Source organism: Lithobates pipiens, unplaced genomic scaffold, assembly GCF_037356315.1.
Source record: "Lithobates pipiens isolate NorthernLeopardFrog02 unplaced genomic scaffold, aLitPip1_a1.2 Scaffold_19, whole genome shotgun sequence".
Lineage (NCBI taxonomy): Eukaryota > Metazoa > Chordata > Amphibia > Anura > Ranidae > Lithobates > Lithobates pipiens.
The window spans coordinates 112719349-112743221 of record NW_027507764.1 but is presented as its reverse complement, the minus strand read 5'-3'; the positions used below and the strand labels follow the sequence as shown (position 1 = coordinate 112743221).

Sequence of the window (23873 nt, the reverse complement as noted above, 5' to 3'; positions counted from 1 at the left end):
GTAGTTTGGAAAGTCGTTTGTTTATTGAATCTTTTAACACACACAATGACAACGTCTCTTCTCCTCGGCTCAAATACAATACAACACCCTTCTAACTCAGTTCTCAGGAATGCACTTTGCCAGTAATCCAACCTCTGACACAAAATGAATTAGCTGATTGGACTATTAAGCCCCGTACACACGAGAGGACTTATGTCCGACAGACTTCCGAAGGAGTTCTGCCGGAGTTCCGACAGAGTTCTGACGGACTTTTCGACTGAGCGGACTTGGCCACACACAATCACACTAAACTCCGACGGATTCGAACGTGATGACGTACGACTGGACTCGAATAAGGAAGTTCATAGCCAGTAGCCAATAGCTGCCCTAGCGTCGGTTTTAGTCCGTCGGAATAGCATACACACGAGCAAATTTATGTATGTATAGACATTCGTAGTGATTCGTAGTGATTCGTAGTTTGGAAAGTCGTTTGTTTATTGAATCTTTTAACACACACACAATGACAACGTCTCTTCTCCTCGGCTCAAATACAATACAACACCCTTCTAACTCAGTTCCCAGGAATGCACTTTGCCAGTAATCCAACCTCTGACACAAAATTAATTAGCTGATTGGACTATAAGATTTACTTTGAGCTGACCTTTTGTTTCATTGGATCTTTAAAGAATTACCAAATTCATTTGAATTCATTCGAATTCATTCGTTATATTTCTTTCGTATTCGTTGTTATTCGTTATTTTTTTATTCGGACATTCGGATGCATCCGAATGTCCGAAAGATGCAAAATTCGGCCGAATTTATATTCGTTACGAAACGAATTGCACAAGCCTAATAATAACGATATTCCTCTTCAAAGTTAGGACGTATATCGGCGTTCGATGGTCCGGAAATGGTTAAAGCAGAACTAAAGTCAAAACGTATTTTTTTGTTTACATTTTGGATAGAGTAAGGACTCATTCACATGTGCGGCTGCCCTTATCACCCCTCTGAAAAGCGATTCACGGATTGTTTTAAAGAGACGTTTGACAGGCGATGAGGAGGCATTTTGTCCCCTCCTCACTGCCCTTATTTAACACTTTGTTCCTTTTTTTTTTTAATAACAAACATGTTATACTTACCTGTTCTGTGCAGTGGTTTTGCACAGAGCAGCACTGATCCTTTTTTTTGTCAGGTCCCCCACCGGCGCTCCTGGCTCCTCCCCCTCGAGCAGTGCCCCCAGAGAAAGTCTCTTGCCCAGGGGGCACCATTGCATGCTCACTCTCAAGCCGCTGCTCTTTTCATCCACGAGAGACAGAAAGCAGCGTCTCGACCTTGCTGTCTCCTTATTGGCTCACTGGCTGTGATTGACAGCAGCAATTATCTCTTATCGGGGAAGTTTTGCCTTTACTGTACTATGATTCCTAGCAGTAAATATGATATTTTTTCATTGTTCTTCTGTGGATATTGAATGCTCTGTATAATTGTCATACTAGGCTCCATTCACATCTGCGGGTTCTGGGAACAGACATAGAAGTGCTCACTTTACTTTTCCAGAACATACAAAAAACACACATCGCGTTTGTAGTAGCATTCATTTCTAATGTCACCCACAATGTGACAAGCATACACGCGTTCTGGTGTGTGCAAAAATGTGGCAAAATGCGTAAGCCAGAATATAGCAAAAAACTCCATAAGCTTCTATACCACATTTGTCATGCGTTGAGCAGCCAAAATAGGCTGCCCTATGCATGTCGCTTTTAAAAAAAACGCACAAAAAAGTGTGAAAAACTCAGTGTGAATGGGGCCTTATTGGTCCTTATGCTGTTGGAAAGAAATTTTAAATCTCACTAAAGCCAAATAGTTTTGGATAGAGTGGATATGGATTAAAACACCTGTCAGTCTTTATTTCTGACTTTGCCCCCAGTAGGGAGATTTACCCTTTACATTTGTCCTGCTTACAGTTATCAGTGAAAGAAAAAGAAAATCCCATCATCAGAACAAGAATAAAGGGCAAATCCTCCAATGGGGACACTAGTTCTGGTGACACTGGTGAGGACAGGAAGCGAAAAGGAAATATCCCCAAAGGAACACAGATGGTCGAAAAAAATAAAACAGACAGGAATTATAACCCTACCGCATGCTATACAAAATGAAAAAAAAGGTTTTGCCTTTAGTGACATTACTTGACCTCCAGAAGATTTATCCCCCCTCATGACCAGGCCATTTTTTGCGATTTGGCACTGCGTTACGTTAACTGACAATTGCGCGGTCATGCTACGCTGTACCCAAATAAAATATGTTTTTTCCGACAATCAGAGCTTTCTTTTGGGGTTATTTGGTCGCCTTTGGGTTTTTTATTTTGTGTGCTATAAACAAAGATTGACAATTTTGAAACAAAGAAAACAATATTTTTTTACTTTCTGTTATAATACAAACACAATAAAAAAAAAAATCGAATTTCTTCATAAATTTAGGCCAATATGTACTCTGTTACATATTTTTGGTAAATAAAATCCAAATAAGCTTTTTTTGATTGATTTGCGCAAAAGTTATAGTGTCTACAAACTATGTTATATATAGTGGATTTTTTTTATATACTAGTAATGGCAACGATTAGCAACTTATAGCGTGATTATGATATTGCGGCAGACAGTCTGACACTAATTGACACCTTTGGCACTTTGCGGGACCCAGAGACACTAATACAGCAATCAGTGCTAAAAATATGCACCGTCACTGTAGTAATGACACTGGCTGGGAAGGGGTTAAACACAGGGGCAATCAAAGGGTTAAATGTGTACCCAACCAATGTTTTTATGTACTATGTGTGCTGCTTTTACTAAGGGATCTGATGAATTTTATTCCCTGCTTTGCAGGGACAGAAAATCAATCCATCAGATTCCTGCTGACAGAACAGAGCTCTGCTTTGTTTACATAGGCAGTGCTCTGTTCTGGGTCTCTTCTCGCCGATCAGCGGGTGCTGGCGGACATCTATTGACCGGCACTCGCAGATCAGCTTGTGCTGTGTCTAATCATAGCACAGCAGCAGCACAGGCCCCCTACTTAAAAGCGACAGATCACGTACTAGGTACATTATCCAGCCCATTACCCAAGAGAGCCACCTTGCCACCGTACATCTAAGTCACGAGTGCTCAACCTGTGGCCCTCCAGCTTTTGCAGAGCTACAAGTCCCATCATGCCTCTGCCTTTGGGAATCATGCTTGTAACTGTCAGCGGCTTGCAATGCCTTACGGGACTTGAAGTTCCACAACAGTTGGAGCGCCACAGGTTGAGCACCCATGATCTAAGTGATGCGGTCTACAAGCAGTTAAAGCCCAACTACATGGAAATACTGCATTTGACCACTAGGTGGCAATAAGTGTGAATGGATTTTCTTATGATACTTTGTGCATCTAGTGGCCAAAAAGGATTACTTAAGTTTCAAATCAATGAAAAACATTTAACCAGCACTGGAAATAGCCTACTAAAATATTTTTTTTCCTATTTGCACAGAATGAACGTACAAGCACTTTCACTGGATGAGATGCTATGGGATTTTTATTTTATTTTTTAATACACCATATTAAACACAAATATAAAAACCCTCACAAAACACAGATGGTATCTTAGAAATAAAAAATTACAAGTTACATGGCCCAATATCCAAATATACAGCCAATAATATGCCAATGATTTAGAGTGCTACTATGCGATCCATCCTGACATGACCTGGTTCACGAAGGTTAATAATAATAAAATAAATAAATAATTCTGTGTTGACGAAACAATCGATACAAAAATGGGTAATTGCTATCAGGAACTAAGTGAAACGTAGCCAGTGGTATACCTTCTACTAATGCCTGGTGAAGTCTAAGTGTTAATGACTGCAAAGTCTAGTAGATAGTAAACAATATTTTAAAAAATGACAGTTAACTTGTGAAAAATAGAAGCAGAGTGGTGAAATTCCCGGGTAGCTGAAAATGCTGAATGATAAGAGACAGACTGAGAAATCTGCACCACATAGATGGCAAAAAATCCTGACAGAGGTTTCCAAACATTCCCTACTCTATTAGAAAATGTGTTTATATTGCTATGTCCTGGTTAGTGGAGGAATACTCTAGATGGGGACACAGACAATAATAAAAAGTTGACAGAGGTTATAACCCTTACCCACTCTATACAAAAAGAAAAAGAAAGGTTTTGGCTGGAGTTGCATTTTCCGCAATTGTTGCACCTATATCGATTTGTTCTCTACTATTCTATATTGTATTTCTTCTATTAAAGGCTAACAACAGCAATGACAACTTACAGTCTATAACATCGGGAGACTGGGATGTAACAGAGATCCTGGCATATGATGAAAAAAATCAAAAAATGTAAGTATATTCATGATTTTAAAGCACATGACCAACTAAATTTTAGGCTGAAATGTTTGTATATATCTGTGCTGATATGACAATGTATTTGTAATGAGGACTGATTTTGCTGTCTGGAATGAGGTAAGGTTATTAGTAAGATTATTGCTGGTGGGTGGAGCCAAAGTCTGGCTGTCAGTGCAGCCAATCAGAGGTCTATTGTCTCCTCTCTCTCCTGTACTGTCCTGTCAGTGATGGGAAGGATGCCTGGGCTGTGCAACTCTAGTCCCCTAAAGCAGCTGACAGCGAGGATGCTCTAGGGGAGTTTGGACCCCCATATCCCCCCTTATCTACGCCTCTGTTTCTTTGTCAAATAGTTTGCTATGGCTACAGCTATGCCCTTGTTAAAGGTATAGTGGATCTTTACATTGCTTTGCAATAATATATATACAGTAGCAGATCACTAGAAAATAACTTTACTTCTGATTGGTGCCATAGACCACTGCTAATCTGTGCTTTTATAATACATAATCAAAGCTGAACTGCTTTTGAAAAGTCATCCAAATTGCAAACATTCATTTAAATGTTAGAGTGAAAAGGGGGGGGGGGGGGTAAAGGTGTGCTAAGGACCCTGGACTGTTCTAATGGAACAGTCCAAAACCGGTAGACAAATAAACTATACCAAAAATGAAAAACAATATGCGAACAAACTGTATTATGGTGAAAAGGGGCTACCACTACCTTATATATTCACCTAAAAGGTGAAAGACATAAATAGATACTAAGGTGGTAGTTACAGCGCTCACCTCTTGTTAATTGTATCTGCAGGAAACCCACCTGCTATTGCTTGTGGCTAATTCTTTACAGGGGTATGTCAAAATAAAAAGTATAACGCAAATACAATTCTTTTGTGCATTAAGTGCTGTAGTGACAATATCTCTCCCAAAGAAAAAATTTTTTTTATGAAAAACAAATAAGAAATGAATGTGTGTATCTCTACCAATATGGAATATGCAAAAAGATGCTCTAGCAAACCCTGACTTACATTTTTTAAAACCTCAAACCTCTTATTGCAATATTAAAGTGCTTATATAAGTTTGTGCAAACCATACAAGAAAAAGTGCTACGTGCTTAACAAAGTGCCATAATAACAATGTCAGCTGTGCAAAAAGTGTCACGTGCTCCTAAAGATGCCACAGTACATAAATCCAGTCTTTTTTGCTTATAAAATCGCTAGATAGAAGCATGCGATTTCTTCAAAATCGCTAAATGGAAGTATGCGGTTTTTTGCACATTTGAAGTTGGTATAAAAAATCCCACGGTTGCAATCCAGGAATTCACTAATACTGAAGCACACTGTCACTTTCTTTTAGCAGAACTTTCCAATTTGAGCATTATTGTTCTTCTGCCGTGGGATTTTTTATACCAACTTCAAATGTGCAAAAAATGTGCAAAAAAAGCATACTTCCATTTAGCGATTTTGAAGAAATCGCATGCTTCTATCTAGCGATTTTATAAGCAAAAAAGACTGGATTTATGTACTGTGGCATCTTTAGGAGCACGTGACACTTTTTGCACAGCTGACATTGTTATTATGGCACTTTGTTAAGCACGTAGCACTTTTTCTTGTATGGTTTGCACAAACTTATATAAGCACTTTAATATTGCAATAAGAGGTTTGAGGTTTTAAAAAATGTAAGTCAGGGTTTGCTAGAGCATCTTTTTGCATATTCCATATTGGTAGAGATACACACATTCATTTCTTATTTGTTTTTCATAAAAAAAAATTTTTCTTTGGGAGAGATATTGTCACTACAGCACTTAATGCACAAAAGAATTGTATTTGCATTATACTTTTTATTTTGACACATACCCCTGTAAAGAATTAGGCACAAGCAATAGCAGGTGGGTTTCCTGCAGATACAATTAACAGGTGAGCGCCGTAACAACCACCTTAGTATCTATTAATTTAAATGTGCATATCAAATGATTAACATTTAGTGATTTTTACATCAATAATATATATATATATATATATATATATATATATATATATATATATATATATATATATATATACACTACCGTTCAAAAGTTTGGGGTCACATTGAAATGTCCTTATTTTTAGTCCTAACTTTAAACAAATATACTCTATACATTGCTAATGTGGTAAATGACTATTCTAACTGCAAATGTCTAGTTTTTGGTGCAATATCTACATAGGTGTATAGAGGCCCATTTCCAGCAACTATCACTCCAGTGTTCTAATGGTACAATGTGTTTGCTCATTGGCTCAGAAGGCTAATTGATGATTAGCAAACCCTTGTGCAATCATGTTCACACATCTAAAAACAGTCTAGCTCCTTCCAGAAGCTACAAAACTGACCTTCCTGTGAGCAGATTGAGTTTCTGGAGCATCACATTTGTGGGGTCAATTAAACGCTCAAAATGGCCTGAAAAAGAGAACTTTCATCTGAAACTCGACAGTCTATTCTTGTTCTTAGAAATGAAGGCTATTCCATGCGAGAAATTGCAAAGAAATTGAAGATTTCCTACAACGGTGTGTACTACTCCCTTCAGAGGACAGCACAAACAGGCTCTAACCAGAGTAGAAAAAGAAGTGGGAGGCCGCGTTGCACAACTAAGCAAGAAGATAAGCACATTAGAGTCTCTAGTTTGAGAAACAGACGCCTCACAGGTCCCCAATCTTCATTAAATAGTACCCGCAAAACACCAGTGTCAACATCTACAGTGAAGAGGCGGCTGCGGGATTTTGGGCTTCAGGGCAGAGTGGCAAAGAAAAAGCCATATCTGAGACTGGCCAATAAAAGAAAAAGATTAAGATGGGCAAAAGAACACAGACATTGGACAGAGGAAGACTGGAAAAAAGTGTTGTGGACGGATGAATCCAAGTTTGAGGTGTTTGGATCACAAAGAAGAACGTTTGTGAGACGCAGAACAAATGAAAAGATGCTGGAAGAATGCCTGACGCCATCTGTTAAGCATGGTGGAGGTAATGTGATGGTCTGGGGTTGCTTTGGTGTTGGTAAGGTGGGAGCTTTGTACAGGGTAAAAGGGATTCTGAATAAGGAAGGCTATCACTTCATTTTGCAACGCCATGCCATACCCAGTGGACAGCGCTTGATTGGAGCCAATTTCATCCTACAACAGGACAATGACCCTAAACACACCTCCAAATTGTGCAAGAACTATTTACAGCAGAAGCAGGCAGCTGGTATTCTATCGGTAATGGAGTGGCAAGCACAGTCACCAGATCTGAACCCCATTGAGCTGTTGTGGGAGCAGCTTGACCGTATGGTACGCCAGAAGTGCCCATCCAACCAATCCAACTTGTGGGAGCTGCTTCTAGAAGCGTGGGGTGCAATTTCTCCAGCTTACCTCAATAAATTAACAGCTAGAATGCCAAAGGTGTGCAATGCTGTAATTGCTGCAAAAGGAGGATTCTTTGACGAAAGCAAAGTTTGATGTAAAAACAATGTTATTTCAAATACAAATCATTATTTCTAACCTTGTCAATGTCTTGACTCTATTTTCTATTCATTTCACAACGTATGGTGGTGAATAAGTGTGACTTTTCATGGAAAACACAAAATTGTTTGGGTGACCCCAAACTTTTGAACGGTAGTGTATATATATATATATATATATATACATATATATAATTTTATTTTATTTCCCTTCAGTCCCATTTTAAATCAATCCAATTGATAACATCCAGCTGCTTGAGAAATATTTATATTAACTAACTTAACCACTTAATCATGATCATCTGGCTGGCCAAAGACGAGAGCACTTTTTGCAATTCGGCACTGCATCGCTTTAACTGACAATTGTGCGGTCGTGCGATGTGGCTCCCAAACAAAATTTACGTTCTTTTTTCCCCATAAATAGAGCTTTCTTTTGGTGGTATTTGACCTCTGCGGTTTTTATTTTTTGCGCTATAAACAAAAAAATAGTGACAATTTTGAAAATCTTTTTGCTATAATAAATATCCCCAAAAAATATATATAAAAAACGATTTTTTTTCCTCAATTTAGGCTGATACGTATTCTTCTACATATTTTTGGTAAAAAAATCGCTATAAGCGTTTATTGATTGGTTTGCGCAAAAGTTATAGCGTCTACAAAATAGGGGATAGTTCTATGGCCTCTTAAAGGGCAACATACAGGTACGTTAATCTGCCTGTATGTGCCCTTCTGCCGCAGTATATCTATGTGAGGCGGTCAGGAAGCCATTGAAGTGGTTGCAAACCTCACACATGAAAATATGAGTATAACTCTATAGTGTATTCTTGTCTCAATTAAGAGCACTAAGGGGGTTATTTACGAAAGGCAAATCCACTTTGCACTCCTAGTGCACTTAGAAGTGCAGTCACTCTAAATCTAAAGGGTAGATCTGAAATGAGTGGAAGCTCTGCTGATTTTATCATCCAATCATGTGCAAGCTAAAATGCTGTTTTTTATTTTCCTTGCATGTCCCCCTCGGATCTACAGCGACTTTACTTCCAAGTGCACTTGCAGTGCAAAGTGGATTTTCCTTTATTATTATTATTATTCAGGATTTATATAGCGCCAACAGTTTGCGCAGCGCTTTACAACATGAGGGCAGACAGTACACTTACAATACAAATCAATACAGGAGGGACTAGAAGGCCCTGCTCATTAGAGCTTACAATCCTTTAGTAAATAACCCCCTAAGTGTCATTGTGTCTGCTGCTTCATTCCTCTGCTATCAGCATGAAAACTTCTGACAAGTTTTTCTGAAACCAAGTGAAAAATGGTGACAGGGGAGGGACCTCCAGCAGATTGACAGCTTCAGCTCTGTTGCTGTGTGAAGGGGGGTGTGTACCAATCAGCTCTTAGAGCTCCCCCACTGAGCTCTGAAGTTTGTAAATTGACTTCTCTGCCCTCTTTATTGTAAACTCTCAGACAAGCTTTATTACTCACATATGTGAGAAGAGAAGACTGCGGTTAAACAGGTACAACTTATGTAGGGGGATTTGTTTCATCTTTGTGTATCTGGGTATATGTAAGGGTTTACAACCTCTTTAAGCTGACCATAAACAGCCCTATCCGGGCCTGATCTGATTTTTCATGTGATGATTGCATGAGAATTGGGTAGTTTGGAGAGCAATGATAAGCTTTTCCAATACCAAATACAGTCCTTTGTCATGGAAAGATATTTTCCAGCTTGTTGAAAAATCTAGAGATATCCTGAGCAATTCTTCCTCTTCTGAATAAGAAGAGAGGTGCTGGTAATGGCCACATATCGGTTGTCTCTTCTTGTTGGGTTGGTTCCATACCAATCAGTGACAGGTCCAAAAAACGATCTAGGATAAGCAGATATCTCACTGTTCATCACTCTTGAGACATTAATGACTTCAACCCTTTCACCGCTCTTGGCCTGAGAAATTTCTGCAGACCTAAGCCTGAGATCTACAATCAAAATGAGATGCTTTCACCTTCTTGTGATGATTGAATAATTACCACCATGCTGCATTGTTAATGTCAACACTGAGACACTCAGACATGAGAGGGTCATTGTTAAACAACCCCATCTGCTGTGCTTTAGTATTGATAATGGGCGGAAAGTAATTACTGCAAGTGAGAAGGATCAGAGTTCACTTGATAAGACTCCAACAGATAAGTCATTTTCTAATCATTATTTAAGCCCCTTTAAATAGCGGTTTACAAAAATCTTTATCATTACGCATGAAATAATATGCTCTGGATTTTTCATTACCCGCCTTTGGACTGCCTCTTGGAAGATAACAAGAAAAGAGAATCCCCCTTCATTGGGACATTGCAGGCAACAGCCACACATATGTGAATTAGAAAATATAATTTATTAGGTATACATAAAATCATTTGATCATAAGATGACCGTATATTTAAAAGGACATAGAAAAAATGATATAAAAATGTACAAAAAATAAAAAACAAAGACAAGACAAAAACACGACAGGTTACATGGTTTGCATGACAAAAAGATTGTTGTTACTCTCTGGTATAAAGTAGTCTCCGGTACCCAACACGTTTCTGGTTCAAGAACCTTCGTCAGGGATATTTAATAAGAGCATATGCAGTCATAATTTTGTGTTACACGCAAAATGTTCCACCATACAACTTGGAAAAGTGAATAAAGCACTGCTAGAGGGGGTGTCAGTGGATACCCACCAAGGGCACTATTAATATGCGATAATATCAGAAAAAGGGACTTGCCTATTTAATTTGCCTGGTGGTCACAAGGAGTCATACGTGGCAAATTGCCAACAAGATTTGTGAGTTTTGAGTGATAACACTATATTGGAGCCTTAAATAAGGCTTCTTATCCGTATATAGCGGCACACTCCAAGTCCTTTTAGTATTAGACCTATAAAAAAGGACCTTCTGTCTAGACATCACCCCGCTCTTCAGTACTCGAGTACGCTGGCAGTGCTTCATTCACTTTTCCAAGTTGTATGGTGGAACATTTTGCATGTAAGACAAAGTTATGACTGCATATACTCTTATTAACCTCCCTGGCGGTATGATTATGTCGGATTTTAGGTGCTGAAAGCGGTACAATGTTTTGCATGGAAATTTGGCGTTTTATATTGTAGTCCTGTAATTCTTAGAAATAACTCACTTAAATCTGTCCAAACCAGAGTCTAGTAAACATCCCGGGTATGATAAATTAAAATATAATAAATAACTATAAATAATTATACCAAATAATAATATAATAATAATAAACATTATTCAATAATGTAATCAAATCAAAAACACTGAAATTTGCTCAGTTGCAGAATTGTCGCTGTCATTACTTTTCAGTGTTTGATGACGAATTCCCCCCACAAATCACTATTTCTCAATTCTGCGAGTGATTCTAATTTATTATCGCTGTTTTCTAGCTGGTCTAAAACCACTTTTGATGTAAAGGGACAATTTTGGTTGCTGTGGACAATCTCCAGTTTCCAGGCATAAAGAACAGTTTTTATATTATAAAACTGCATGCAGAGCACTGGACAGACCACTAGGGACAAAAGGGATGTGGAATAATTACATACAGCAATGTAATCTGTAAGATTACATTATACTGTATGTAATGTGTGCGTTTCACTTTTTGAATTTGGCGCCGCTCTCCATCCCCGTGCGTCACAACGCTCGCAAGGGAACGGAGCCCGGCGATGTGATAGATCGAGCGGAGGACGAGCCGCTCACACTGTGGGGAGACATCGTTGGATCCAGGGGATAAGGTAAGCATACTCTTCCTGGATCCTGCAATGCAATCCTGAGTCTGGCTCGGGGTTACCGCTTTTGGTTCTGAATTTTCACCCCGAGCCAGACTCGGGAATACCGCCAGGGGGGTTAGATACCCCTGACGAAGGTGTTTGAACCAGAAATGCGTTGGGTACCGGAGACTACTTTATACCGGAGAGTAACAACAATTGTTTTGTCATGAAAACCATATAACCTGTTGTGTTTTTTTGTCTTGTCTTTGTTTATTTTTTTGTACATTTGTGTATAATTTTGCTATGTACTTTTAAATATACGGTCATCTTATGATCAAATGATTTTATGTATACTGAATAAATTATATTTTCTAATTCACATATGTGTGGTTGCTGCCTGCAAAGTCCCAATGAAGGGGGATTCTCTTTTCTTTATATATAATTAGGGATGTGGCAACAACACACTGGTCTGATATGGTGAAATCCTCTTTTTTTTTTGCTTAGAAGATAACAAAACAAGAGCCCTAAGATCCATACTTTGTTATCGAGGGGCATTTTGGAGTGTCAGATATGGCCACTACTCCCAAAGATAATTTGGCCACTTTGATTCAGTGAAAACGAATGACGACACACATTCCTTCAACGGCAACACTGAGATCTGTCATTGGCAGGCTCGGGGAAATATAATGAAAAGACATCCTTGCCAGCTCTCCAGCTGAGATACGGAGGAGATGTTTTTGTGTGTTAGGTCACAGATACTTGATTCCTGGGTCGCAGAGTCATTTAGAATTCACAAAGGTTTCAATAAGAGACTGAATCTTCTCATCAATCCTTTACTTCCCACGCCTTTTCTTGCAGAAACTTCTTTTAAGGTCTCTGGCTGTCAAAGAGATTAAAAAATAAAATAAAATCTATTGCAAAAAAAAGTAGGTCAGTTGGAAGGAAGGAAACATTTTTTTTTTTTTTTTAGTCAGTGTTAACAAAAGAGAAGATTTGTTATTTGAGGATAAACCTTCAGCGGTGTCGGAGTTTCCGGTCGCAGTTTGTCATCTAGCACCTTGTAATTATTCCGCTTCATAAAACAAGACACGAGCCGCATGTCTTTTAATTTAGGTGAAGAAAAAAAAAATGGAAAAGTAATAGAACAATTAGTAACAAAAAAATGTATGATGACAGGTAAGTAAAAACACTTGAAAGGATAAATTTGCTTTTGCAAAAAAAATGTAAAAAAACTGAATAAAAGAATAAACCAATATCTGCCCCTTTTCTTTTTCTTCCCTTTGCATTGATGAACACATACAATAAATATTTAAATATTAAATATTAATATATATATATATATATATATATATATATATATATATATATATATATATATATATATATATATATATATATATATATGTGTGTGTGTGTGTGTGTATTAAATAGCTTTTTGATACAGAGGCTGGGTATGGGGGCATTTCTGAGATTTTCTATAAAGATGCTTTTATTTTGTAAAGGACCAGCAAATCTAAAACACTTTTGCCCTTATAGAGGACTTGTCAGAATTGCATTATGGGGGCTGCCTTCAATATGTTTTTTGGAGATGCATGCTCTGAGTTTGCCTTACTAATTGGTACTCCATTGACCTCTAGAGCGTGTGTGCTTTCATTGATGTGTTGGGATGCCTGACATATATATACCAGGACTTTAACTTATATTTAGTTAAAGCAGAGTTCCAACTGTGAAAAATCTTTTTTTTTTTTTAGGCTGAATATCTTAATATTTAAAAAGTTGTTAATAGCACTCATGTGTCTCTGTTTAAACGATGCTCGAGTGCCCATTTAATTTAGAAAGATCTCTTTTATTCCTTGTTCTTCTATATTACCTTCTTTCTTGTGGGCATGTGAAGCCCACAAACACTATCTTCCGGGCTCTGGTGCAGCTGAGCGACCAGCATGCACCGACCGTTCTCGCGCATGCACCGTATGTACGGCGCAGCGCCGTACGCTTCTGGCATTGCCATCACAATGGGTGACGGTGGCAGAAGTGCCCGCCTCCATTGTGATGGCAAGAAAGCCCTCAGCGCTGCCCAGTGACTCCTGGGAAAGGATGACAGACATCTACCAGGAGCACTAGTGAGCACGGGCACCGAGAATGCAATGCAATGCAATGTCGTCAGGCGCCTTGGAGAGGAAGAGGCAGATTACAAGGGACCCCTAGCAACAGACCTGAAAAGATGAGTAAAAATATGTTTTTTTTTTTTCAAAGGTTGTTATTTGTATTTAATGCAGCTGAATAATGTAAAATTTGTTTTATGACTGGAACTCTGCTTTAAGGCAGTGTAGGGACAAGGCCATCTACAGCCCACGGCAAACTTGTCAGATTGCTCCTCCCCCAAGATGTAGGAGCATTTTGTGTTAGCAACCCCCCCCCCCATAAAAGAAAATTGACCAGTAATCTTCATACTTACCCTCTAAGAATAAATTCCCCCTTCTCCCAGGAAAAATCTGCCCCCTGCTGAAATTGCCCCTCCCAGCACCAGTCCTCTCTCTTGAAAAATCTCCCAAGCACAAATCAACTCCCCCCACCAAAAAAAAAATCACTCCTCCTAGCACATATCCTTTACCTCTCATATTTCCCCTCTGCGTACATATCCTCTCCACCCCACACCAAATCCCCCCTCCCAGCACAAATCTCTCCACCCCCATCCTACCACAACCCACTCCCCCATTTCTCCCTCTTTGCACAAATATCCCCCAATCATCCATACTACTAGCACAAACCTCCCCTATAAAAATGTTCCCTCCTAACACAAATCCCCTCTACGATATCACTTATTTTAGCACAAATGTCCCCCCAATGCAAATCCCCCCAAGTCAACTTTCCATGCACACACACCTAAATTTCCCTTCCTAGAACAATTCTTACCCCCTGCTGCCCCCAAATTCCTCCAGCAAACACAAATCCCCTCCCCCATCCCCTCAATGTGCTCCCCCACCTCACATAATACAGTGCTCAGGACAGAGCCGCCTCTCCTGTCCTCACCTTATCTCAGCCCTGAGTTAAAGCAGTAGTAAACCACCGAACCCCCCCCCACAAAAAAAAAACTGCAAGGCAATGGCATAATGTGCTAGTATGAATTGCATACGAGCACATTATGAAATACTTACCTCGAACCTCCCGCAGCTCACCCAGTCACCTCCGGGGGGGCTGACATGTTCCCTCTGCGTTTCTTCCGGGTTCGTGGGCTCCGGCACTGTGAGTGGCCAGAGCCACGATGATGTACGGGAGTCCTCCTTTCAAGCAAGTTCCCGACAGGAGCTGCCGGACCTTCAGCATGTCTGCGCCGCTGACATCAGGGGCAGCATGTAGGGTGAGTATCTCCTAAACCATGTAGGTTTAGGAGATATTAATTTTACCTACAGGTAAGCAGTATTATAGGCTTACCTGTAGGTAAAAATGACTAAGCGGGCAATACAATCGCTTTAAAAGAGAAGTATGGGTTGTTTTTTTTATTATTCATACTGGAGCATCAGACTGATGTTGCAGCTGTCCCCCTCCGTCTGAGAACCAAGCCGCTGAACACCGCCGATGGCGGTTCTTACAGATCCCCGAGAGGAAAGCTGCTGTGATTTAGTAAAGACAAATGGGCTGTTCACTTAGCAAGAGAATGTATCCATAGACTAGTGAATGAGATGAAGTTTTGCTGCCTTCTATCATCCAATTAGGTGCAAGCTATTTTTTTCTCCTTACACATAATTGGGTATTCTTTGCAAAGTGAATTTTCAGCACATTCACTAAATGAAGCTAACTATAATTTTCCTTGGAAAGTTAACAGCCTCTTTGCCTTTACGAAATCAAGTCCATTGTGTCTTAAAATGACCCTTTTTTTTAAATTGCTGTAAGTATTTTGACTGTTAAAGTGACACTGTCGATCACATAGAGAAGTTCCAATAGAGCTTTCCTACAATAGAAGATGGATATTTAACTCTCCAGCACTCCATTTCTCCTACCTTCACTCTATTACAGCACTGCAACCTCTGTCATACACCTAAGCATTTAACACTTCTAGGAGTGTCCAATGTCTGTGTCCCCCACCTTGCGCCATGGCTACTTCTTTTGGTCCCTATGTGACTGCTATGTCTTGTAGTGACATAAGAGTGGGAGGAAGAAACCATGTCGCACAGCAAGGGACAATGGAATCTGACTCTTCCGCAAGTGTTGAATGCGGACATATCTGATGCTGATGATCTGATGATCTGAAGCCTACAGCCCTGGAATGAAATGAAGGTGAGAGACATGCAATAGAAGAACTCTTATGCCGCATACACATGGCCGGTTTTCCCGTCGGAATAAACTCTGAAGCTTTTTCCGATAGAGTTCTGACGGAATTCCGCTGAAACTGTCTTGTGTACACATGATCACACCAAAATCCGATCGCCAAGAAGACGGTGACGTACAACACGTACAACGGGACTAGAAAAAGGAAGTTCAATTGCCAGTAGCCAATAGCTTCCGTATCGTACTTGCCTCAGAGCATGCGTCATTTTTGGTCCATCGGAACAACGTACAGACAAGCGGTTTTCCCAATAGGAATTGGTTCCGTCGGAAATATTTAAAACATGTTCTATTTCTAGGTCCGTCAGAATTAAAAAAAAAAAAAAAAGTCCAGTGAGGCATACACACGATCGGAATATATGATGAAAAGCTTCTGTCTGACTTTTTCTGTTGGACATTCCGCTCGTGTGTATGTGGCATTATACTCACATCTCTGGCAGTCATTGAGGTTGATTTACTAAAACTGGTGCAAAAATTTGGTGCAGCTCTGCATAGAAACCAATCAGCTTCCAGTTTTTTTTTGTTAAAGCTTAATTGAACATGCTGAAGTTACAAGCTGATTGGCTACCAAAGCTGCAACAGATTTTAAACTCTCCGGTTTTAGTAAATCAACCCCAATGACTGCCAGAGAGGTGAGTATAAGAGTTCTTCTATTGCCTGGAAACTACATTTGGATTTCTTTATGTAACTGAAAGGGTCACTTTAACCACTTGCTTACAGGGCACTTAAACACCTTCCTGCCCAGACCAATTTTCAGCTTTCGGTGCTCTCACAATTTGAATGACAATTACTCAGTCATGCAACACTGTACCCAAATGAATTTTTTGTCCTTTTTTTCCCACAAATAGAGCTTTCTTTTGGTGGTATTTGATCACCTCTGGGGTTTTTATTTTTTGCGCTATAAATGAAAAAAGACCGAAAATTTTGAAAAAAAACGCATATTTCTTTGTTTCTGTGACAGAATTATGCAAATTATTAATTTTTCTTCATAAATTTTGGTCACAATTTATACTGCTACATATCTTTGGTAAAAATAACCCAAATTAGTGGATATTATTTGGTCTTTGTGAAAGTTAGAGAGTCTACAAGCTGTGGTGCGAATCGCACAAAATTGATCACATCTGATGTACTGGTGGTCTATCTCGCTTCTTGTGACCCAAACAAGCCAGGAAAGTACAAATACCCCCCAAATGACCCCTTTTTGGAAAGTAGACATTCCAAGGTATTTAGTAAGAGGTATAGTGAGCTTTTTGATGTTGTCATTTTTTTCCCACAATTCTTTGCAAAATTAAGATTTTTCATTTTTTTTTTTCTCCACAAAATTGTCATTGTAATAGGTTATTTCTCTCACGTGGCATGTGTATACCACAAATGACACCCCCCAAAAAATTCTGCTACTCCTCCTGAGTATTACAATACCACATGTGTGGGACTTTTTCACAGCCTGGCCACATAGAGAGGCCCAACATGCAGGTAGCGCCATCATGTGTTCTAGGAACATAAGTTACACATCTAACTTGTTGACTATTTATTACACTTTTGAAGCACCAGGACAATGACACGTGACACTGATGACAGATGGCACTGATACGTGGCAATGATGACAGGTGGCACTGATGACAGATGGCACTAATATGTGGCACTGATGACAGATGGCACTAATATGTGGCACTGATGACGCGTGGCACTTATACGTGGCACTGATGACACGTGGCACTAATACGTGGCACTGATGACACGTGGCACTGAAACGTGGCACCGATGACAGATGGCACTAATACGTGGCACTAATATGTGCCACCGATGACAGATGGCACTAATACATGGCACCGATGACGCGTGACACTGATGACAGATGGCACTGATAAGTGGCATTGATGACACGTGACACTGACAACAGATGGCACGTGACACTGACAGGTGGCACTGATGACAAATGGCACTGATACGTGGCACTGATGACAGATGGCACTATGTGGCACTGATGACATGTGGCACTGACGGCAGGTGGCACTGACGGCAGGTGGCACTGGGGGCAGGTGGCACTGGGGGCAGGTGGCACTGACGGCAGGTGGCACTGGGGTGGATGGCACTGGGGGCAGGTAGCACTGGGGTGGATGGCACTGGGGGCAGGTAGCACTGGGGTGGATGGCACTAGGGGCAGGTAGCACTGGGGTGGATGGCACTGGGGGCAGGTAGCACTGGGGTGGATGGCACTGGGGGCAGGTAGCACTGGGGTGGATGGCACTGGGGCAGATGGCACTGGGGCGGATGGCACTGCTGGGGGCGGATGGCACTGCTGGGGGCGGATGGCACTGCTGGGGGCGGATGGCACTTTTTATTTCATTTTTTTAATTTATTTTTTTTCCACAATCAGAACGGCTGCCGCTGCAGCCGTTCATCTCTCCCCTCTCGCACTGTCTGTGCGAGGAAGGAGAGCGGCGCTGCGAGATGATCTCATATGTTTACATATGAGATCATCTCCCATTGGACACGCCGATCACGCTGTAAACGGCCGCTGTGATTGGCCGTTTACAGCGATCTGTGTTTGCCTGTCCCCGGGGGACACGGCGAACACAGAACTTCCGCGATGCGCGCCCGCGGCGGCGCGCATTGCGGAAGTAAACATCAGGCCGTCCAGGGACGACCGCCCGGACGAACGCGCCTGCTCTACGGCCGTCATTCGGCTATAGGGCGGGCGCGAGGAGGTTAAATAGCAGTCTTAAAGGGGTTGTAAAACCTCATGGTTTTTCACCTTAATGCATTCTATCTGGACTTATCTGGACGCTGTCATCCTCTGTCCGGGAACAAGAACACCATCTGTAGCTGGTGTCTTATGTCCCGATTGGATAGATTGATAGCAGCGCAGCCATTGACGTGTCGCCAGAGGGGCAGGGCCGGTTTCTGCATTCTGTGTGAATGAACACAGATGCGGGACTCAGGAGCATGCCCGCACGGGTGTCCACCAAGGAGAGCGCTTCTCCTACGTGGACCCTCGATGCAGGGAGGAGCCACCAGCGCCGCTGTGGACCCCAGAAGTGGAGGTTCGGAGACACTCTTTGCAAAAAAAACTGCACAGTGGAGGCAACTATAACATGTTTGTTATTAAAAAAAAAAAAAACAAGGGTTTACAACCCCTTTAATACTTATTAATGTTAATGTAAGTATGTGTGGGCAAAATCTAAAAAAACATAGTTAGCACAGTTCCACAATACATTTTCAAATTTTTTGTCTCTTTAACCACTTACAGACCGGACCATTTTGCTGGTCAAAGACCAGACCACTTTTTGCGATTTGGCACTGCGTCGCTTTAACTGACAATTGCGCGGTTGTGCAACGTGGCTCCCACAAAATTGACGTCCTTTTTTTCCCACAAATAGAGTTTTCTTTTGGTGGTACTTGATCTCCCCTGCGGTTTTTATTTTTTGCGCTATAAACAAAAATAGAGCGACAATTTTGCAAAAAACGCATTATTTTTTACTTTTTGTTATAATAAATATCCCCCAAAAATATATAAAAAAAAATTTTTTCCCTCAGTTTAGGCCGATACGTATTCTTCTACATATTTCTGTTAAAAAAAATCACAATAAGCGATTATTGATTGGTTTACACAATAGTTATAGCGTTTAAAAAATAGGGATAGTTGTATGGCATTTTTATTAATATCTTTTTTTTTACTAGTAATGGCGGCGATCAACGATTTTTATTGTGACTGCGACATTATGGCAGACACATCGGACATTTTTGACACATTTTTGGGACCATTGTCATTTATACAGCAATCACTGCTATATAAATGCAGTGATTCCTGTATAAATGACACTGGCAGTGAAGGGGTTAACCAGTGGGTGGCAGTGTAGGGGTTAAGTGTTCCTAGGGGTGTGTTACTAACTGTGGGGGGCTGGGCTTTCATTTAGTGAACACTGATCTCTGCTCCAATCACATGGAGCAGAGATCAGTGTCACTAGTTGCTAGGCAGAATGGGGAAATGCTGTTTACAACGGAATTTCTCCATTCAGCCGCCCCGTGAGACGATCGCGGGTATGCCCGCAACGATCGAGTCCGCGGGACCCGCGCTCGCAATGGCAGGGCGGCATTAAAGATTGGACATACCTGTACTCCAATATGCCTGCCCGTGCCATTCTGCCGACTTACATCGGCGTGCGCTGGTCGGGAATCGGTTAAAAGTGCTGAAAATACTGAAAAATACCTATGGATAGCACTGAAATCCCAAACAGTGTTGTACGCCATCAGGGTCGGTGCTAGACTATTTTGCGCCCTAGGCAAGACCAGCTACTTGCATCCCCCCAAAAAACTGTCCCCCCTTCCTGCACATAATGCTCCCCCTTTAACCTTACACTCCTCTTCCTGTATACACTCCCCCCTTTAATGCTACACCCCCTTCCTGCACACACTGCCCCCCTTTAACACTACACCCCATTCCTGCACACACTGCCCTCCTTTAATGCTACACCCCCTTCCTGCACACAGAGCCCCCCTATAATGCTACTCCCCCTTCCTGCACACACTGCCCCCCTTTAATGCTACACCACCTTTAACCCTACACCCCTTGCTTCCTATACACACTGCCCCCCTTTAACCCTACACTCCCTTCCTGTACGCACTGCCTCCCTTCCTGCACACACACTGCGCCCCTTTAATGCTACACCCCCTTCCTGCACACACTGCCCTCCTTTCATGCTACACCCCCTTCCTGCACACAGTATCCCCCTATAATGCTACACCCCCATCCTGTACACACTGCCCCCCTTCCTGCACATACTGCGCTCCTTTAATGCTACACCCCCTTCCTCACACACTTTTCTCCTTTAATGATACACCCCCTTCCTGACAGCCCAGGTGAGGGGCTCCGCCAAGCACAGCATGTCCTCCAGCTGCCTCTCCATCCTGTGCCTGAACTCCTTCATCTCAGCTTGCAGCCCCTGCACAGTCCCTGACATTCCCTCTCCTCGTTCAGTACACTCCTGCAGACCCACCACACAGACATCTCCACCCCAAGCTCCATGGCAGCTGACAATGACAGGCGGCGATCTGGGCTTTGGGCTGACTTCAGCTGCAGCGAGCCGGCAATCACCATCATCCAGTGCCTGACCTTGTTCGGTGCCGGGACTCAGCTCACTTCAGCTGTGTGCAAGTACACTGGTGTGCGCAGGGGAGGGACAGTGGCTCTGGAGGTGACATCCACACAGGAGAGGAATATGAAACTGGCCATGGCTACGCCCTAGGCAGCTGCCTAGTTCGCCTAGTGGTAGCACCGGGCCTGTACGCCATACCCTGCCCAACCCTGCTGTTTCTCCTTTTTCTGCTGTTTGAGTGCAACAGAAGCAGTGTTGTTACAGTAAGATAGGAGTTGACTGTATTTCTGGCAACAAAATCAGAATTTTTGGTACACACAGTGAGGTGCTGAATGTGTCTCTTTAGATTTTGCCAACATATTACTTGCGTTAAGCTCTGAAAAATCTACATTTCAATATAAATATGTAATAATTAGTTTGCGATTTAGACTGTGGCCAGCCATCATGCAAGTTGCATTGCCTCTGGGTGGGATTCACGGGCTCATCAGACCCTCCACAGCATAAACTGGAAATACAAGCATGATGAGGCGGCAGTAAGGTTGTCTGCTTAAATTGGATTTATTGGGACCATTGCTGAAGCATTTCATGCCTTCCTCCTCATCAGGACTTAAAGCTGTACTCCAGGTATGATCTAACTGCATACTTACCGTGGGTCCATTTAGGATAATGTCAGTATGCATGTTTCATACCTGATGTGGCAGCAAACAATCACTATAGTAGTCAGCAATACTACAGTAATAGCCCCTATCTTCTCACTCGGCACCTCTGCCATTCACACAACGCCTTTCATTTTTTTAATGAATACAAGGTGTTCTCTAATTGGACAAGGAGGAGAGGAGGGGTGGTGATGTCACAATCTGCACCTCATCCAATTAGGGAATGTCTTACATTCATCAAGAAAATACAAGGGGGTTTGTTACCCTATGATCAGTATGTAGTGGGGCAGCCACTCGGACAAGACGCGGAAGATAGCGGCTAACACTGGAGTAGTACCAACTACTACAGTAATTATCAGCTTCTCCAGTAGTCCCTCGTGTATGAGTTATGTGTACATACATAATGCCAAGCTGGACCACTGTACTTATGAAATGAATATCATACCTGGAGTTCAGCTTTAATAATAGGATTGCCAAAGGGCCAATAATTATTGATCTAAGTTGTCCATGGACTAATTTCTAGACTGGAAATAAATGGCACACACAATTAATCAGCAGTTATGACAAAATATATAAAAGAAACAGGGAAGACGTTTGCCATGTTGCATTACGCAATCATCTTTTAAGATATTCTACATGAAAAGCGTACATTATATTCAGAGGACTGGATTTATCATTTGGGATTTGGGGTGTAATTGAACATAGTTCAAAGTCACTGTGGTTTCCTCTTCAGAAATGCCGCCTTTAATGTTTCTGTAATTTCTTTTAACTACCTGCTGCTGCTTTGTGTATGAGGTCTAAATTCTTTATTCCTTTTCTAATCTGTATTCTTCATTTCATATAGCTACTTCCTCAGCACGGAAGATGGCCCTACAAGGAGACACTTATACAGGTAAACAAGCCTTGACTAAGTATACCCTCTACTGTAATATTTAGATTTAAAGTCATTGTAAACGTATTGTTTTTTTTATAACAAACATGTTATACTTACCTGCTCTGTAAAATTATTTTGCACAGAGCAGCCCTGACCTTCCTTTTCTGGTGTCCTCCACCAGTGCTCCTGGCTCCTCCCCCTGCCAAGTACCTCCATAGCAAGCCGCTTGCTATGGGTGCCCTCATGCGGGCTGGATCCAAACCTGCGCTCTGTAGGGTGGATTTACTAAAGGCAAATAGACTGTGCAATTTGCAAAGTGCAGTTGAACTCTTTAAAAGCTGTTGCTCCAAAGCTTAGTAAATGAGCAGAAGCGCTACTGACTTCCATCATCCAATCATGTGCAAGCATAAATGCAGTTGTGTTATTTTCCTTGCAAGTGATTGGGTATTATTTGCAAAGTGAAGCTTCACCTCATTTACAAAGCTTTGGAGCAACTGCACTTTGCAAAGTGCACAGTCTATTTGCATTTAGTAAATCAATCCCAATGTGTCCATAGACACACAGGGGGTTATTTACGAAAGGCAAACCCACTTTGCACTGAAATGAGTGGAAGCAGAAGCAGGAGCCATTGGGGGCTATTTACGAAAGGCAAATCCACTTTGCACTGCAAGTGCACTTGGAAGTGCAGTCCCTCTAAATCTATGGGGTAGATCTGAAGTGTGGGGAAGCTCTGCTGGTTTTATCATCCAATCATGTGCGAGCTAAAATGCTGTTTTTTATTTTCCTTGAATGTCCCCCTCGGATCCACATCGACTTTACTTCCAAGTGCACTTTCAGTGCAAAGTGGATTTTCCTTTAGTAAATAACCCCCATAGAGTGCCGCTCAATCCACCCCCTGCTCTTTACTCACTGGCTGTGATTGACAGCAGCAAGAGCCAATGGGGGTTATTTACTAAAGGCAAATCCACTTTGCACTGCAAGTGCACTTGGATGTAAAGTCGCTGTAGATCCGAGGGGGACATGCAAGGAAAATAAAAAATAGCATTTTAGCTTGCACATGATTGGATGATAAAATCAGCAGAGCTTCCCCTCACTTCAGATCTACCCCATAGATTTAGAGGGACTGCACTTCCAAGTGCACTTGCAGTGCAAAGTGGATTTGCCTTTCGTAAATAACCCCCAATGGCTCCTGCTTCTGCCTTCATGTCCAGTAGGGCACAGCACTGGATCGAGATCGGGCTCAGGTGAGTATAAGAGGGGGCTGGGAGGGGATCTGCACACAGAAGGTTTTTTTTTACCTTAACACAGAGAATGCATTAAGGTATAAAAAATTTCTGCCTTCACGACCACTTTAAA

General features: G+C 41.5%; 1 protein-coding gene across 4 annotated transcripts in view; it reads left to right on the top strand.

The window, feature by feature from the left end:
- Window positions 1-23873, top strand: part of DPP6 (dipeptidyl peptidase like 6) — a 1860394-nt gene that overhangs the window by 1746499 nt on the left and 90022 nt on the right. For all 4 annotated transcript variants that reach the window (XM_077491167.1, XM_077491164.1, XM_077491165.1 and 1 more), the window contains exons 14-15: window positions 4264-4355; window positions 22488-22535. In XM_077491167.1, the coding sequence (XP_077347293.1) occupies window positions 4264-4355; window positions 22488-22535 (140 nt within the window). The remainder of the gene's footprint in view (window positions 1-4263; window positions 4356-22487; window positions 22536-23873) is intronic.